Genomic DNA, 19,495 nt, shown 5'->3' with positions numbered 1-19,495 from the left:
TCACTAAAATATTTATAACTATTATATATAAATAAAATCAACATTTCATCATCATTAAAAAAAATAATCATTGATGGGACCCATACCTTTTTCAACAACCTATCCAAAAGTCAACAACTCAACATATTTCATACATCCAAACAACTCAAAATACTTTCAATGAGACCCACAAATCCACTCCAATATCTATTCATAACTATTTATAAACATTCTCAATACTTCTCAGATATTTTTACCATCCAAACGTTAGTCATTGTTGCAAAATCTTATACCCAAGTTCACAACTCCTATTGTATAATGAGATCTGTGAAGTATTACACGTAGTATGTGTGTGGACCATGATAAAAGTTTGAGGAGCTGGCCTCCTTATTGTTCATGTGGCACTCTTGATAAGGCACCACAATGTGATGCTACTTTATTTATTAAAAATAATATATATTCAAAATAAGAGGATTATGAAAATACAAAAAGAGTTAAACTGAAATCCCAAGTCCTCTGGTACTTTTTGTTTTTGTGTTTTTAATACAAAAAGTTTGAGTAGCTGGCCTCCTTATCATTTCACGTGGCCCTCTTTGGTGATGGTACGTCAAGAAGTTTATCTAAGCGGTAAGTTTTAGATGATTAAGTAATATTATTTTAAAAGTTTATAGTTATTATATTTATAAACTATTGTGTAGACAAACCATTCATATAATTTAAATAGTAAAATTTGATTTGATTTGAGATATTTAGACTGCGTTTGAATGTTAAACTGAGTTGAGTTGAGTTGATATGATAAAATATTATTAAAATATTATTTTTTAATATTATTATTATTTTAGGATTTGAAAAAATTGAGTTGTTTATTATATTTTGTATTAAAATTTAAAAAAATTATAATGATAAATTGAAATGAATTGAAATGAGAGAAGATTTCAAACGAAATCTTATTTAATGAAGTTGAAATTACTGGAAAAAAAACAAGAAAAGCATTTTTCATATGAAAAGGCCCAAAACTGCGAAAAGGAGATCAATCATATGGCAAAGTAAGGCCGGGCCAACTATAATTTTCCTTTGGGCCTTGAAGCGGACCCATCCATCCTGAAGTGTAAACCCACGACATGTCAAACCTGCACTACGCATAATGTCGAGTAGCCATTCTGGCATTCACCCTTCCAGACGCTTACACTCTCAAGAATCCCACACCTTCTCTCTTCCTTAATCCTTACTAAACGGTCCTCCCGCACCTTCTTTATACCCCGCCTTCCGATTTTAGCGCTCTATTTCTCTCTTATGGCCACGGACCCAATCTAGGATTTCACAGAGCCCTGCAAACGAGGTATGTCCGTCCTCTCTCTCTCTCTCTCTCTCTCTCTCTCTCTCTCTCTCCCATTGGGCGGTGATTTATCCGAAAACGGATTGAGTTCGTATGCTTTTGTTTCTTTTCACTTTCGTTATTACTCAAAAAGTGATGTAAGCAAAGAAAGAGGCGGAAAGTTTTAAGCTTTTGTGTATTGAGGATGAGAAAGCCGAGGAACGAGGAAAAGTATTTAAAGATTCAAAATGTTTTTGGTAATGTTGTTTTCAAACTGATTACGCAGAAAGTAGCTCTTGGGAACAATATTGGAAATTTATAGAATTCTTATAAAACTTGTTGATTAGTGTTTGTGTGTGCAACATTTGTCTTTGTGTCCTTCATCATAGAACATTAAAAAGAGGAAGAAGTAAACGAGAAAACACATGGTCGGTTCTGTGATTAAGAAAGGTAAGTGATGTACAAATTTAGAAAACGGATTTTCCACGAGAAACAGAAAACAAAACGTCCATTAAATGCATGTTAGCAATTCAGCATTGGATAAAAAAGGGGGGTTGAAATACTCTTAATTTTTTCCAACAAATAAATTGAAAGATAAACCTCTTGATGCTGCTAATGTTTGCTCTGAGTTTCTCTTTTGGGTGGGCTAAAGTGAACTCCCTTTGTGGGATCCATGCCATCGCTGAAAATAGCTGGCCATATAGCTCTTGTGGTCTTTCTTGTGGCATATTTCTTGCTTCATGTGAGGAAATTTCATTTGTTTTTTTGATACACGCACATTGTGAATAACGGAGTTGAGCCAATCAGATATGAACAACCCCTTTTTTACTTGAATCCACCAGGTTAATGGGGGTGATTTTTTGCATTTTAATCATAACTTCATGAATTAACAGTAAACTAATTGAAGTATACAGTGTGGTGCAGTTAGTTGGAAAGAAGAGGCCGCAATGTATGCAAGGAGAATAAAGTGTAGGCACCAAAGATGGGGGTTTGTGTTTCGGCCACCCAAAGATTGGAATTGGGCCAACTGCAGGGAACATGCTTATACTCACTCTTTGAGTCATACATCTTTGACAAGAAGCTACTCTTCACATAATAGTTTGATCAAAAGACATTTTTTAGATTCTGTAACATCCAGAGGTTTTGCTGCTGGTGGTATTTACAGTGGTTTGCATGGGAGGCTTTGGATGTGTATAAAGAGTTGTCAGCTACGTGTCTATAGTTCTGAAGGTGATGGAAGGAATGCGAGCGAGGAGAAACATATCCCCATCAAAGATGGAAATAACATTGATAAGGGAAAGATACGGCGAGAAAAATCTAGCGAAGTTGTGAGGCGTTCTGATGCACATGCTCAGCTTGGGGAACAAGATCAACAAGAATGGCTTGCCAATGAGAAGCTTGCTATTGAGATTAAGAAGAAGGAATCACCTTTTTTGACCAGACGTGAGAAGTTCAAAAATGAGTTTTTGTGGAGGATTGTTCCATGGGAGAAGATATCAGTATCTTGGGAGACATTTCCTTATTACCTTAAGTATTTACTATTTGCTCATATCTCTAATAATGATCACATAGAATCACTAGTTTATGATATGTTTCAGTAATTTGAAGTTTTGTTTAATATTTCCTCTTTTATAGTGAAGACAACAAAAATCTTTTGGTGGAATGTGCTGCCTCTCATTTAAAACATAAGAAGCTTGCTGCTTCTTATGGTGCTCGGTTAACTTCTTCAAGTGGGAGAATATTGCTTCAGAGCATTCCAGGTTGGTCATTGACCCTGTCCAAATTTTCAAGACAACTATGTTAACTTTTTCTTAATAGAAGGGAAGAACTAATATTTCCACAGGCACTGAACTTTACCGAGAGAGACTAGTGAGATCACTTGCTCGGGATCTGCAAATTCCCCTACTGGTCCTTGACAGCAATGTTCTTGCTCCTTATGTAAGATGGTGACAGTTTTGATAATTTTTTCTATTCAATTTTGAACTCTTTGTTTTATCATAGATTAAGGTAGGATTTAAATATCATTTCTCTGTTTGATACTGGCTCAGGATTTTGGTGATGATTCTGCGTCTGAGTGTGAATCAGATAATGATGCAGAATCTGGGGAAGAGTGTACTTCAGAATCAGAAGCTGAGGATGAAAATGATATGAGCAATGAAGAAGCGTGGTCTAGCAGTGGTGAGGCAAATGCAGATGGTAGTGATAATGAGGAAGTTGATGTACAAGCAACTGCTGAAGCAGCTTTAAAGAAGCTTATTCCATACAGCCTTGAAGAATTTGAAAAGGTATTGCCTTTTTGGGGTATTGGGATTTGATATTGACTAGTGGCTACAGTTTCAGCTGCACTGATTTTTTTACTTGTCAAAAAAATATTTGGTGTAGCTGAAACTGTAATATTACACGATGGTTTAAAATTTGAGTGAATCGCATCATTTCACAATGTGTCTTTATCTAGGTGTTTTCCGTAAAAATCTTTCCCTTTCTAAGGTTTTAAGAGCTGAAAAGAGAATGGAAGATTTTGTAAGTGGTGGATTTGGTGAGCTGATTTTGAGTGTCGGCAGCAATTCGTTGTTTTTAGAAGAAAAAAGGATCACGAGTCAAGTTTGTAGTGAATGTTTGATTCATAACTATTTGGTTTGCCTTTTTTATCCTTTAAAAAAGAAGTGATAAAATGAAGAAATTTGTACTTATAAAAAAAAAAAAAGAAGAAATTTGTGATGCTGTGTAAACTAAGAAGAAGGATTAATGGCATGATATTGCTATGATATATCTTTAGTGCAAATAGACATTTCATGTGCGCTGTTAATGCCTCAGCCAGTTAGTTCAAGGCAATGATCTTATATATTCTTTTCTATGTTGTTTACTAAGGCTCTTACGTGTTCTTATAATCAATATAGTTTTGTTTAGCGATAAAAAATGTTGTTTTGTTACAAGTGGTAGCATTTTTGTGTTCTTTTTCGTGGTCTTGAAATACTTGTACTAGTATGTATGGAGTCTTACTTTAATTTATATGGACCACATACCATGATCTACTTGTCATTTTGGAATTACATTTGTGGCAGAGGGTCTCTGGAGAATCTGAGAGTTGCTCAGAGTCCACAAAGTCCGAGACTGTTGAATGTTCTGATAAATCTAGGCGCCCACTAAAGAAAGGTAATATATTTCAACTACCTAAGATCTTCATGCTAGAAATGTTTTCTTTTCATAGTTGGTGAATCTCTTATACTTGTCAAAAAATAAAAAAAAGTTAAGCGAATCTCTTGTATACTTTATTTGTACTGGGGGAACACCTTTTTTGGGCTTAATATTTTTTATCCTATATAAAAAACTGCTGTGTTGCTTTGTGTTTTACCTCTTACATGGAGGGTATGGTTTTCTTTAATAGCTTGTTACATATGTGGTTGGTAATTCTATGTTATTTAACACATAATAAATATATATTCAGAGATATGTTAAAGGTGAGTGTTGTGAGAGTGCAAATCATCATTTTGAGCATGGATGTGGGATTTGGTACTAAGACCCAAATGAAGCCAGGTTGTTATAATTGTCATCTAGCATGGTAATTTAACTCTCTTTAAAGTGGAACCTTTTGTATCCTAGGCTTGACCTGCTGAAATCTAATATGCTGTTGTTGCTCTTATTCCATCCACTTGTAAATACCCGCTCAGAAAAAAGAAAAGAGGGAAATTAATTATAAGGAAAGAGGGAGAGTACTAGGCTTAGTTTGGATAAGATTTTGGGTAGGTTTGGGGAGTGAGTTGAGAATTTTTGGTTTTAGATGAAAGTTTAAAATATTATTTTAAAATATTATTATTGTTTTGAGATTTGAAAAAGTTGAATTGAGATTTGAAAAAGTTGAATTGTTTATTATATTTTGTGTGGGAGTTTGGGAAAATTATAATGATGAGATGAGATGAGAATTATGTCTCATCCCATGCCCCAAACATACCCAAATCTTCAATAGTCCCTAGGGTTGGCTCAAGTGGTAAGAGACTTGGTCTTGCAGGCATGCTTCTTCTAGGTTTTAAGGTTCAAACCCTTGGGTGCAAATAATTTCTAGGGGCCATCAAACTGGGGGAATTTTTACTTGGATTACCCGAGGTGCACTTGCGAGAAATTCCTGTCGGGGGCTTGTGCACCCCCGGGGTTAGTAGAGACTTTGTTTTGGGCACCCAGAGCTAATAAAAAAAGAAGATTTTATTTTTCAATGAGTGGAGAACAGACAATTGACGTATAACTTTTAATTTTCTTTAAGGTCCAAATTAATTAATTTATTCGGCTAAATTGTATCTAGTATGACACATTGTAGCTCTTTGCCATGTCATATGGTATCTTCTTATACATATGCAAACATGGTGCTCCAACATGGGGTTGAGTAGATTTGGGTTGACATGCCCGACCTCCAAACACTACTTCAAGTCATGGATTGGTGTTGTATGTGCAAAAAGAGTGATAGTCGGTTGACCGTCTACTACTTCATTGTGAGATTGCTTGGACATTGTGGAATGAAGATTTTGCTCGGGTGGGATTAGCGTGGGTGATGCCGAGACAGGTAGTGGACCTCCTAGCTTCTTGGAAAGCCATTCAGGGTAACTCTCAGATCGCCTTAATTTGGAAGATGGTTTCAATATGTTTATGGTGGTGTATTTGGGGGGAGAGGAATGAAAGAAGTTTTGAAGATCAAGTGTGGTTAATGGATGGGCTTAGAAATCTATTTTTCAATACTTTGCTCCATTGGTTGATTGTAATTGATTTTCATGCCTTCTCGTTTCATGAATTCCTTGTATCTATAAACTAAGCAAGCTTAGGCATTGCTCTTGTATATGTCCCGTATACTTGGGCTTTTGCTTATTCTTTTGATCAATAAAATCTTGTTTAGCAATAAAAAAAGACTAAAACCCACTAATGTACCATAAAATTCTTGACTGCGGACAACTTGAGGAAGATAGGATGTGTAGTGTTGGATTGGTGTTACATGTGTAAAAAGAATGGAGAATCGGTAGATCATCTTTTACTACATTGTGACGTAGCAAGGGGGTTGTGGGATGAGATCTTTTGAAGGGTTGGTGTTGCTTGGGTAATGCCTATGAGGGTGGTGGATTTGATGGGTTGTTAGAGAAAATCGCAAGGCAGTCATCAAGTGGCAGCAGTTTGGAGGATGATTCCGTCGTGTATCATGTGGTGTATTTGGACGGAAAGGAATGTGCACTGTTTTGAAGACAAGGAACGAACAATGGTGGAGCTGAAGAATTTTTTTCTACATTCTTTATTGCTTTGGTTTTCCGCTATTGTATTAAACGGGGATGATATTCATGAATTCTTGTCCTTAATTCATCGTTCTTAGAATGTATTTAGGTGTTCTTTTGTATACTTCCTGTGTACTTGGTACATGCCTATTTCATTCACATCAATAAAGTTTATCTCTTACTTATCAAAAAAAAAAAAATGTACCATAAAACAAGCTGGACAGCCTCTAGATAAATCTGCCAATACACATAAAATTAATGAGAGTAACAATGGGACCTCAACTAGTTAGGTTTGACTCGTGTACGTCTTGTGTACTTTGCTATGCCTTTTATTATAAATAGAACTTCTTGATTAACTATAAAAAAATTGTACTTATTTTTTGAAATATGTGGTCTCTTCTCAGAATTGGTTCTAATCATTTTCTTGTTCCTCCATCTTTTCCCAGGTGATCGGGTAAAATACACTGGGCCTTCTGTACGCATTGAATCGGATAACAGGTCATAAATTGATTCTTGTCCGTGTTTTCTCCATTATGTGCATTTAAGGTTTAATATGCTAACTTACTTATGAAAAAAAAAAAGGTTTAATATGCTAACTTAAAATTGTGAGCTTTCACTTTAGAATACACTAGGTGTGTCTTCTATATATTGTACAGATAAGTTATTTTGTCACTGAAGTACACTTCATGTTTGCTTTCTGAAACCTATTGATCATGTAAAAATAGTTGAATATTGTATGTTATTGCAAAAGTTTATTGCCTCAAGTCTTGTGTGAGTCCACAAAGTTTTGAGCTTGTCTGCTGTATATTTCTTGATTTAAATGCCATTATGTGCATTATTAAAAACTTTTATAAGGGTTTTTCATGATTTAGTCTGGGCTGTTTATCTGCTGTTCTATTTGTTCTGAAATAATTTTTTCTATAATTAGTAAAGCTTTATTGCCAAAAATGCACAATCCTAGTACTCAGGATGGATACTAGAGGGACACCTATTCAGAAAGAGAAAAAACTTCTCAGTTAGTATATTCTTGATGCTTAGAATTGTTTTCGGGGTACATGTAATTGGCTGCACATAGATCTTAGGAAATTTTGCAAAACATGTGGAGATAAGAGAGTGCTATTTACTAATTGGTCGGACTTGAATATTGTGACAAATGATAAGCATGCTTGTAGGAGGATTGTATCCGTGATCTATCTTTTGATACCCTTTGGCATGATCTCTTCACCCTGAACTCTAACTTCACCCTCGCTTGACATCTATGTGTATAATGCATCACAGGATAATATTGGGGAAGATACCAACTTCTGATGGTCCAAAAAATGCTTATACAAGTATTCGTGGCAGGTGGGTTGGTAAGTTTTCTATATATATAGAAGAAAAAATCATGGATGCCCCCCTCTTCTTGGCATTTTCTTGAAACTGCTATGGTTGGTTTTTATCTTTGAGGATCTAAGCTGGTTCCTTGTCTCTTCCAAGGTCTTTAGCCCATGATGTGGAAATTCTGTCGGTTACAGATGTATTAAAAGTTCAGTGGTTCCACTGAGGTTGAATTTTGCTACAATTGTACTAGAAGCTTTAACTTTCATCCTATGTGTGTACAAAAGGTATTGAATGGTTATATGTTCTTGTGATTTGGTTATTTTCAGTGAAGTGCCTTCCTTGGAGCCCAAAATTCATCAACTACTAATAAAAAAACGCATCGACTAATTGTCAAAAACTTTACTGACGAAAATAGTCATAGTAATTCCTTTTTTTTTCCCTTCCCTCTATTGCTGATTTTAATCTCAGATTGGTCTTATAGTTTCTCTAACTTATTTTCAACTTATCAAAGAGAAAAAAAAGGGGTTCTTAATTTATTCAGTCTCTTCAATCAGTTTGTATTGTATAATCATGTAAATGGTTTTGGCAATAGCTGTTTTGCTAGCTGAATTTCAGGGCAATAACACCAATAAAATAGAAGTGAGCAAACTAAGCATTCTTGAAGTTGCAGCTAGAAACTTTCTTAAGATTTCTGTAGTCCATTAAGATTTCTGTAGTCCATTATAGAAACCAACATAGAGCTAAACTGCATATTTCTGTTTTAAGAATCTAATTAATATTATGAGAAGCAGAATCTGATATTGATTGCTTTGTAGAAATTCTACTCATTTATGGGTTTGTGGATACATAAAACCTAGAAAAAGGAGTGGATGTTAGTTACCACATTATTACACTGGCTGCCTCTTCAATATTATGGCACCATGTTAAGGGAAGGTATATCCTCGGCATTTAGCATTGCTTTTATTGGGGATGATTCTCATGGAGTTGTTGATGTGCAACAATAGACTTTTCATGCATGTTGCCGGATGATAATGAGGCGATCCTACATATGTCATAATACATAGGAGATATGAGTGATTTGTGAATTGAGAGATCTTACCATTTTTATTTTCCCACTGAATCATCTTTATGGTGCTTCTTGAATCATGTAGTTGATTATTCGTTAGCATGTAACTAGTTGGGTACAACCAAGATTTCAATGATGGATGGTGGGTTTTAACGGCGAGATTAAGGCTTGAGTGTTGAGTTTTGGGTGAGATTAGAGTGATTATGGGATTCCCAAAACATTGAGGCTGTGTTTGGTTGCCAAAGTGAGCTCAACCCACTCAAACTAATCATTAATGGGACCCACTACTTTTTCAACTTCCATAAAAAAGTTACACTCATCTCAACCTACTTCATATATTCAAACACATATTTCAACCTATTTACATTCAAACATATCTCAATGGGACCACAAATCCCCACTATCCACAGATCAACTCAGATCATTTGAGATCACCTCAACATCCAAATGCAGCCTTAGTGATAGAATCAAAAGTGTTTGCATTGTCGAAGGATGGAAGCTCCATGTTTATCATTGAGAGGAGCTGGAAGGTAGTGAAAGAGATGAGGCTGGGGATGTCCATGGTGCAACGGTTTGCCAAAATGCTGGAGAATTGCCTGAAGGGCGAAAAAAGGATTTTTACACCATAACAAGGGAAGGGAACAGAAGCTTCATTGTGCAGAGGTGTTCAAATGCTCGCGGTCACTACATGGCTTTAGTGGAGTACAATGGTGGTGGTAGACGTAGTTTTATGTTTATACTAGAAGAGATGGAGGGTTAGGGATGGAGGAGGATGACAGAGTGTAACACCCCGTATTTTAGTGTATTTTTACTGAAGGAATTATTTTTATGTAATTAAAATAATTTCTCTTATTTTAAATTGGTTGGATTTTTGTGAGTTTATTTCTATGATTTTTATTTGGTGAAAATTAATTTTTATGTGCTTTCTTAATATTTATTTATTGTTGTGCATTTAAATTGCTTTTAATATTTAAATTAATTACCGTGGGATTTAATTATTTCAATTTGACTTTACCATTACGTTTAAATTATTTTATTTAACTTGTGGTTTTAAAATCGTTTCCGTTGGATCATTTTTGTGACCCAAGTTATGAGGATTGGACCTCATTTCTTTTTCCCTCTTTTTCTTTCCTCTCCTTTTTCTTTTCCTCTTTTTTTTCTTTTTTTCTTTTCTCCTTATTCCTTCCTCTCCCGCGCGATTCCTCTCTCTCCTCCCCTCTCCTCCGCCCGTTTCCCTTGTCTACTCCCAGCGCCGCCGTCCGCCGGCGGTGGTCGTCACCGCCCAGCCCATTAGACTCCCCAGCCGCCGGCCGTCCTACCCCACCAGTATCACCGCCGTTCGTGCCGCCGTTAGCCTCCACGAAGCCCACGAAACCCACGACGCCGCGGCACGTTTTCCTCCATTGCGCCGCCGTCGCGCCACCTCCGGCCACCATCTTCCTACCACTTCATCCCCGGCCTCTTGGCAACCCATTGGACCCAACCCCAGCTCCGATCCGTCACCGGTGAAGCCCCACCAAGTCCATCTCCGATTTGCACTTTTCGGGCTTAAAACCGCCCCTTGCGCCGCCACCCACGGCAAACCACCACCACCACTAGCTTCACCGACCTCCCTAGGCCCTACCCTATCAATCTTGGGTCTTCGTTTGTCCTCGTTGGAAAGTTGGTAATTGTGACCCACGGCCACAGTGTATTTTACACTGTGGTGTTGCTCAAACGTCGCTTTTTTCAACTTCGCAATTCTCGGAAAATTATTATATTGCACTGTAAGTATTTCTCCAAAGAACTTTCGTAATTTAAATGTATTTTTGCACTAACCCATTTCACTGTATTTTTGGCATGCCGGACTGAGTCCGAGGAGTTCGGGGGTCGGATGGATTTGTGATTGGAGTTGTTTGGTTGATTTGGTTGAATTGGATATTGGTTGTTGATGGGTTGGTTGGATTTGTTGGTATTGTTCATTGATGGATGTTAGATATTGTGTTGGTACATGTTCATTTCATTATTTCATGCATGATCATGTTTGTAAAAGAAAACTGGGTTTTCGTGTATTGCATTCATGTTCATGTGATTTGAAAAGCTATGATTTTATGTGATAATATTTTTGGTGCGTGTGTATCACGACCCCAAGCCGAGATGGGGCATTAACTCGGTGGAGCTCCTCTGGTTACTCGGGAGCGGAATATACTGAGTAACGTCCCCTGGGTTGTCGCCGGGCGACAATGGGATCGGACGAGATGGTCTCGTGCCGACTCCGTGGTCCTTCTGCTGGCGGGGACTAGAGGATGTCTGGCCACGTACGCGCTGGGCGCGGAACTGGGCATCGCTCGTTGCGTAGTGTGAGTGCTTGGCCACGTACGCGCTGGGCGCGGAACTGAGCACCGCTGCGAAGCCAGGACGTGCGGATGGTCCATAGGGGAGACCATGGTGCATATGGAAATAATGCATGGTGCATTTGGGATTAATGCACTATTTTCTGGGAAAATAGTGCGAGTTGATTTTTGGGTAAATCATTTTCTGGGAAAATGATTTACGGATAATTTGGACCAAAATGGGATTTTGGTGTGTGTTGGAAATTTATCATTTTCGGGAAAATGATGTTTTGTGGAAAATGCATGTTTTCATGTGCATGCATGTTAGTTGCATTTAATACATTTTGTATTATATTGTTGTTTGGGTTATACTTACCTGCGAGACCATTTTGTGGTGTCGCAGATTTTGATGCTGAGGAGGAGGAGGGCGAGCCGGAGGAGACGGCTCCGCCTGAGGAGTGATCTAGGATCACTCGTTTGTACATTTAGAACTAATGTAAAATATTTTCAGGGATGACTGTATAACTGCTATTTAAATCTTTACTGATGTTTGATTGTAATTAAATTCTGGTACTTAGTTGACTATCCGCTGCGTTATTTTATTTGAACACTGTTGCATTTACACACACTGGCACTTCGTTGGGATGTGTGACCGTGTTGTCACCATCCTGGCGTCTCGATCCCTGTGTATTTTTATAAGGGGGATTGGGGGCGCCACAGGTGGTATCAGAGCAGTTCGGCTCTGGGTAAAACCACATGTCCCTTAGGATAGTACCAGAAAATTATTTTTATTATTTTAAAATAATAAAATTTTTGTTTAAGTGGTGCAAGTTAAGTTATTTATTTTATATTATGAGTTTATTACTATTTTATTTTATGTTAATTGATGTTAATTGACGTTATTTGATTTTATTGTTTTAATTAGTGTTTACCTTTGGTTGAGTATGGTTTTATCGGCTTTATTTATTTTATTGTATAATAATTCTGTTGTTTATTTATTTTAATGTATAATAATTTTGGTGTTTATTTATTTTATTGTATAATAATTTTGTTATTTATTTATTTATTTGTATGTCATTTTAATTTAATTGTTTTATTTTATGGCGGATTATTTTATTGTTATATTTATTTTATGGTGAACTACTTCATTGGTTTTATGCATTTTGTCGTACGTTATTTTATTTATGGAATTTTATTTTATTTTGTTTTGTTCGAAATTGAAAGGTGGGTTAAGGGTTATGTTATGACAGGAAGATGGTACGACTGAGAAGGCCATTGTTAGGCTTAAACATTGGTATAGTAGGCCTGAACTCTTGGTGATTGGTTGTTTTAATATCCAGGCTCGAATATCAGGATCTGGGAGAACTCTTTGGATTAGGTATTCAAGTTGTTGCTAAGGAGGGGAATAGTTTTTAATTGCTTAGGATAATTGAGGATTTAGGTTCCGTAGAATTTAGGTAATGAGTCTTTGAGGTAGGGGGTTGTAAGTTCAACGAATGTCAATGTTAGATTTATGAGATGTTCATCTAAGGTTTGTGGCCCCATAGTTTTTTTTTTTAGAAAATAAGTTAATGGGATTTAAGCTGGTAGGTTCAACAAGCAATTAAGAGATTACTTAGACTAGAAGTTTTTGATCTTGCCGACCTCGATAAGCAATTTGATAACATTTGGGGTTTTTAGAATTTACAAGTTTTATAAGGCGAATGTTTTAGATTTGAGTTCATCGATCTTGAGGATTTCAGGAAATGATTTATATTTGGGTTAAGGTTTTAGAATTGCAGAGTTGAATGGCTGAATTAAAATAGGATGGATCTGAGTTGAGTTATTGATATGAAAATTTTTTTTTTTTGGGGAAAATTTCTTTGGAAATGGAGGATGTTGATCTAGTTCAGTTAATAATTGTTTTTAGCTTGAGGTTACAGTGTCAGGTTGAGGATTTAATCCATATCAATTTTAAGGATAATAGATGGTGACGATTAAAGAAATGATTCTTATTGATTTCGAGGATATAGGTTCAGTGATGGAAATGGTAATGATGACCACCTGCACGTTTGGAGGATTATTGGTTTTGGCTAAGGGTGCGTAAGATTGATGTATAGTAGTGGTGAGTGGTTATGGATTTCGGAGAGTATAGGTCCTAGTCTCATTTGGTTTGAAAGAAGTGGTTTTGGTTGGTGAGGAAGAGGAGTCAACCCAATAGTAGTAATTCAAGAGACTTTGGCTTGGAGTTTTTGGGGAGTTGATCGAAGTGTGCAATTGAAGTGGGTTACTCACTGAATCATGGTTGGGAATAGTTGTTGTGATTATCTTCAGGAATTAATTGTGACTCGAGGTTACCTAGGAATTTAAATTTTAAGGTTATACTTTCTTTTGGAGTTTGAGCATCTAGTTGGTTGAATGAAGGACATTGTTATTTAACTTGAAGTGAGATTGATGGGATGTCACGTATGGTATATGAAAAGATATTTGAAGCTTAGGCATCAACAGTGGATAATATGATCAAGTATGTGGGGGTAATAAAGCATTAGGGTCCTTGGGTGCTTTGCAATGGCTTTGGGTAGATTGGAGATTTGATCAGTATGGTTTGCCCTGAGGTTTAATAGTGATGTGCTATTGAAGGAACTAGTTGTGTTAATACTAGCTTATTGGAGTAGAAATAGGTGGGCGAGTTACCAAGGAAGTTTTGTTAATGTTTTGGTGAAGTCAATGGTGGTTCGCTGTGAGTTTAGTCACCGTTAGATTAGAGGATGTTTAGAATGTAGTTGGTGAGCTTTCGGGTTTAGGTTGTTAGGTAGAAGTCTCTAGGCACTCTTTTTGATTCGCTAGGTTGGAATTGAGTCTTTTAAAGTATGTTTCTTATCTTAGAAGAGATGAGTGTATTTTGGGTTGAGGTTGGTTATTTTCAATTTGGGATGCTGAGGTTATTTGATATTGGGTTTCTGTCTTTGATCATGGTTGTATTTTTTTTTTTTTTTGAATTCGATTTTGATCAAGGCAGCAGAAGTTAATTGAGGAATTTGAGTTATAACTCGTGGTTTTGGGAGAGAGAGTGTTTTTCTACCAAATTGTGATAAGGGTTTTGGTTAGTAGGGTGGAGCCACCTTGTACTCGATGGTGTTAGTTTCATGAGAACGTAATGTTTTATGCATGTGGCGAATCAGAGTGCGCAGCAGAAGCGTGGTATTTTTGTTGTAGTCAGGAATTCAAGTTGTGCTGATTTGAAGAATTAACGGTGACTTGAATTTTGAGAAGATATTTGTAATTGGAGATTAATCATTTGGTTGTGCAATTTGTTATTGATGGTTAACATTGGAAGTGGCTATTAGGTTTCCAATAGTAGAATTCAATAAAGGTTTAGAAGTTGGAGCATAGGAGTTGATTGCAGTTGGCACATATTATTGTAAGGGCTTTTGATCATTGGAATTTATTGGATGTTGTATTAAGGTTCTCGAGGAAATGAGATTTTTGGATAGCAGTCACTCTAGGAATACTGGTCGTGATGTGTCATTGGGGGACTAAAATGAGTATGATGGATAGTGCCATGCTCATTGAGGAATGTGCCACGTGCCGTCTAGTTAAGGTTGAGCATCAAGGTAGACTTCAACCTCTCCCTATTCCAGAGTGGAAGTGGGATGATATTTCTATGGATTTTGTGGTAGGGTTGCCGAGGACTCCTAGTGGGAAGAACTCAATTTGGGCGATTGTTGATGTCCAAGATGTGTTGGCCATTTTCTGATCGTAGAGAAGGTTGCGCTTGTTGCTTATAGAGTGGCCTTGCCGGACTATTTTGGCGGTATGTTCTTAGTCTGCTCTTAGTTGAATCTTATTCCTGTCTTAGTCTTAATGTGGACCTTGCCAATTTCGTGGACGAAATTTTTTTTTAAGGGGGGAGGATGTAACACCCCGTATTTTAGTGTATTTTTACTGAAGGAATTATTTTTATGTAATTAAAATAATTTCTCTTATTTTAAATTGGTTGGATTTTTGTGAGTTTATTTCTATGATTTTTATTTGGTGAAAATTAATTTTTATGTGCTTTCTTAATATTTATTTATTGTTGTGCATTTAAATTGCTTTTAATATTTAAATTAATTACCGTGGGATTTAATTATTTCAATTTGACTTTACCATTACGTTTAAATTATTTTATTTAACTTGTGGTTTTAAAATCGTTTCCGTTGGATCATTTTTGTGACCCAAGTTATGAGGATTGGACCTCATTTCTTTTTCCCTCTTTTTCTTTCCTCTCCTTTTTCTTTTCCTCTTTTTTTTCTTTTTTTCTTTTCTCCTTATTCCTTCCTCTCCCGCGCGATTCCTCTCTCTCCTCCCCTCTCCTCCGCCCGTTTCCCTTGTCTACTCCCAGCGCCGCCGTCCGCCGGCGGTGGTCGTCACCGCCCAGCCCATTAGACTCCCCAGCCGCCGGCCGTCCTACCCCACCAGTATCACCGCCGTTCGTGCCGCCGTTAGCCTCCACGAAGCCCACGAAACCCACGACGCCGCGGCACGTTTTCCTCCATTGCGCCGCCGTCGCGCCACCTCCGGCCACCATCTTCCTACCACTTCATCCCCGGCCTCTTGGCAACCCATTGGACCCAACCCCAGCTCCGATCCGTCACCGGTGAAGCCCCACCAAGTCCATCTCCGATTTGCACTTTTCGGGCTTAAAACCGCCCCTTGCGCCGCCACCCACGGCAAACCACCACCACCACTAGCTTCACCGACCTCCCTAGGCCCTACCCTATCAATCTTGGGTCTTCGTTTGTCCTCGTTGGAAAGTTGGTAATTGTGACCCACGGCCACAGTGTATTTTACACTGTGGTGTTGCTCAAACGTCGCTTTTTTCAACTTCGCAATTCTCGGAAAATTATTATATTGCACTGTAAGTATTTCTCCAAAGAACTTTCGTAATTTAAATGTATTTTTGCACTAACCCATTTCACTGTATTTTTGGCATGCCGGACTGAGTCCGAGGAGTTCGGGGGTCGGATGGATTTGTGATTGGAGTTGTTTGGTTGAATTGGATATTGGTTGTTGATGGGTTGGTTGGATTTGTTGGTATTGTTCATTGATGGATGTTAGATATTGTGTTGGTACATGTTCATTTCATTATTTCATGCATGATCATGTTTGTAAAAGAAAACTGGGTTTTCGTGTATTGCATTCATGTTCATGTGATTTGAAAAGCTATGATTTTATGTGATAATATTTTTGGTGCGTGTGTATCACGACCCCAAGCCGAGATGGGGCATTAACTCGGTGGAGCTCCTCTGGTTACTCGGGAGCGGAATATACTGAGTAACGTCCCCTGGGTTGTCGCCGGGCGACAATGGGATCGGACGAGATGGTCTCGTGCCGACTCCGTGGTCCTTCTGCTGGCGGGGACTAGAGGATGTCTGGCCACGTACGCGCTGGGCGCGGAACTGGGCATCGCTCGTTGCGTAGTGTGAGTGCTTGGCCACGTACGCGCTGAGCGCGGAACTGAGCACCGCTGCGAAGCCAGGACGTGCGGATGGTCCATAGGGGAGACCATGGTGCATATGGAAATAATGCATGGTGCATTTGGGATTAATGCACTATTTTCTGGGAAAATAGTGCGAGTTGATTTTTGGGTAAATCATTTTCTGGGAAAATGATTTACGGATAATTTGGACCAAAATGGGATTTTGGTATGTGTTGGAAATTTATCATTTTCGGGAAAATGATGTTTTGTGGAAAATGCATGTTTTCATGTGCATGCATGTTAGTTGCATTTAATACATTTTGTATTATATTGTTGTTTGGGTTATACTTACCTGCGAGACCATTTTGTGGTGTCGCAGATTTTGATGCTGAGGAGGAGGAGGGCGAGCCGGAGGAGACGGCTCCGCCTGAGGAGTGATCTAGGATCACTCGTTTGTACATTTAGAACTAATGTAAAATATTTTCAGGGATGACTGTATAACTGCTATTTAAATCTTTACTGATGTTTGATTGTAATTAAATTCTGGTACTTAGTTGACTATCCGCTGCGTTATTTTATTTGAACACTGTTGCATTTACACACACTGGCACTTCGTTGGGATGTGTGACCGTGTTGTCACCATCCTGGCGTCTCGATCCCTGTGTATTTTTATAAGGGGGATTGGGGGCGCCACACAGAGGAGCTGTGGGAGTTTGCAGAAGAGGGAGGAAATAGGAGTCGGCACAAAGGTGGGCTATTTTTTAGGCTGTTGGAGGTGGTGAATCAACAACAAACTTGATCATACAGGGAGGCCTTGGTGTAGACAATGGTGCCGGTGCAGTCTCATGAGTGGAACAAGGGTGGATAAATGGGTGTTGTGGCAGCTTAGAGAGGAGGCACTGTAAGACACAACAATGACTATGGGACTAGAAAACTTCCTCATAGCTGGTATAACAAGTACTCTGTGGAAAGGAGGTGGTGGCAGGTTCAATGTCGGTCTAGCAGAGGATGGTGTGCACATAACACTCTTGGTTGTGAAATCACATCTGATGGCACTGCAGGAGAAAGTGGACTCATTAATACGGTGCGTTGAGGGAAATTATGGCATGGGCCTGGGCTTGGAGGCAAATGGTCCTAATCAGTCAAGTGTTAATCAAATGGGCTTGGAGGCAAGTGGCTCATTAGGGCCTTTGAAAGCTGACGGACAGTTGAAGGCTTGGCAAAGAATGGGCCGCTCCCTTGGGCCTTAGCCCATGGAGCAAAACAGAGGCAAGGAATAGATCGGGACCCATCCCTTGTGGAGAAGCAAAGGGGGTGGTGATGTAGGGCCTTCCACCGGCGGGAACTAGGCAACCTCGCCGGAGAAGGCTCCGATAGACTTGCGATTGGCCGAGGAACGCTTGACAGAGGCTCCGATGGTGAAGCAGATGGTGGAGGAGGCAACGACAACTGAACTAGAAATGGTTTCCGACGTTCCCTCACCGCCGAGTGTCAGATCTCCTGCACAACATGGATAGACAATGCCGATGAATGGTTTTCAGGTGACATCCTCGCCGATGAAGGGTTTTTAGTAGGAGGATGGGGCCCGAGTGCTGTGTATAGATGCTGGGAGTGATGGGGGTGTTGATGTAGGGCCTCCATAGATGCTAGTGCCTACGCAAGGCTTCTTTTAGGAGGATTGCATGTCTCTCTTTGCTGAGGAGGAGATGAGGGTGCCAGTGGAGTCGTAGTGGGCAAGTAAGGGCAAGATTGACATGGTTGGGGAGCCCATACCCCCTAAACTATCTGTTACCGGGTCAGCCTAGTGCTTCTGATTGGGTTTTACATAAGTTGTTAGAAATCCAACACTGTGTGGGGCTTGAATATGAGTGTTTTGAGGAGCAATTTATCGCTTTGCTTATTGCCATCGAAGTTGGACGCGATTAGATTAATAAATCAGGATAAAAAACAGGGGGAGTTAAAGAGATTAACATGGTTTATTAACTACGAGGGCAGCTCAAGCAGAGAGATCCAAAGGGAGGGGGCCGTTACTTTCTTTATGAAGCCCAAGATTGTATCTTGGAATGTCCAAGGGATTAATGGGGCTAATAAGTAATAAGCAACTTCGGATAAAAAGCTTGCTTTGTGTGCTTGTAGGAAACTAAGTTGAAAGTCATTTCAAGAAGTATTGTTCGAAGCTTATGGAGCTGTTTATATGTGGATTGGGCTTTCCTTGCATCAGTTGGGGCTTTAGGAGGAGTATTCGTTATGTGGGACAAAAGGGTGGTAGAGAAAATGGAGGAGTACCTCAGGGAGTACATAGTGGCATGCTCCTTTAAGAGTGTAGAAGATAATTTCATGTGGGCTGTTGCTGGTATCTATGGGCTGAACTTGGACAGCGATAGAAGATTGTTATGGGATGTTTTAGCTGGAGTTCATAGTTGGTGGGACCTACCATGGTGTAGTGGTGGCAACTTTAATGTTATAAGATTCGCAAGTGAACGATTGAGAGAAAGTAGGTTGCGGCCAACAATGATGGAATTTTCGGAGTGTATTTTTGATTTGGTATTGGTGGATATTCCTCTTATGGGTGGAACATACACATGGTCTAACAACCAAACGCGGTCTCGATTGGACAAATTCTTAGTCTCCTTGGAGTGGGAAATGCACTATCCGGAGCTATGTCAAAACAAACTTTCTCGCCTCTGTTCTGATCATTTCCCTATCTTGTTGGATTGTGGTGGTATTCAAGGAGGGGCTCAGTATTTTAAATTTGAAAATTTGTGGCTAAAAACATAAGGTTTTGTCAAGAGGGTCAGGCAATGGTGGTCCTCATAC

The 19,495-nt window shown here is 38.9% G+C and overlaps 1 protein-coding gene across 2 annotated transcripts in view; it reads left to right on the top strand.

The window, feature by feature from the left end:
- Positions 1-1,136: 1,136 nt before the first annotated feature.
- The window catches only part of LOC121256271, a 39,729-nt gene continuing 21,370 nt past the window's right edge, over positions 1,137-19,495 (top strand). The window contains exons 1-8 of one of the 2 annotated variants that reach the window (XM_041157007.1): positions 1,137-1,318; positions 2,219-2,825; positions 2,930-3,054; positions 3,138-3,232; positions 3,343-3,579; positions 4,357-4,447; positions 6,987-7,038; positions 7,819-7,884. In XM_041157007.1, coding sequence (XP_041012941.1) covers positions 2,242-2,825; positions 2,930-3,054; positions 3,138-3,232; positions 3,343-3,579; positions 4,357-4,447; positions 6,987-7,038; positions 7,819-7,884 — 1,250 coding nt within the window. In that variant the 5' untranslated portion in view covers positions 1,137-1,318; positions 2,219-2,241. The remainder of the gene's footprint in view (positions 1,319-2,218; positions 2,826-2,929; positions 3,055-3,137; positions 3,233-3,342; positions 3,580-4,356; positions 4,448-6,986; positions 7,039-7,818; positions 7,885-19,495) is intronic. The other variant, XM_041157008.1, reaches the window with a different exon arrangement.

Source organism: Juglans microcarpa x Juglans regia, chromosome 3D (assembly GCF_004785595.1).
Source record: "Juglans microcarpa x Juglans regia isolate MS1-56 chromosome 3D, Jm3101_v1.0, whole genome shotgun sequence".
Lineage (NCBI taxonomy): Eukaryota > Viridiplantae > Streptophyta > Magnoliopsida > Fagales > Juglandaceae > Juglans > Juglans microcarpa x Juglans regia.
Note: the sequence above shows the minus strand (reverse complement) of the source record. Positions and strands in the feature narration are given on the sequence as shown.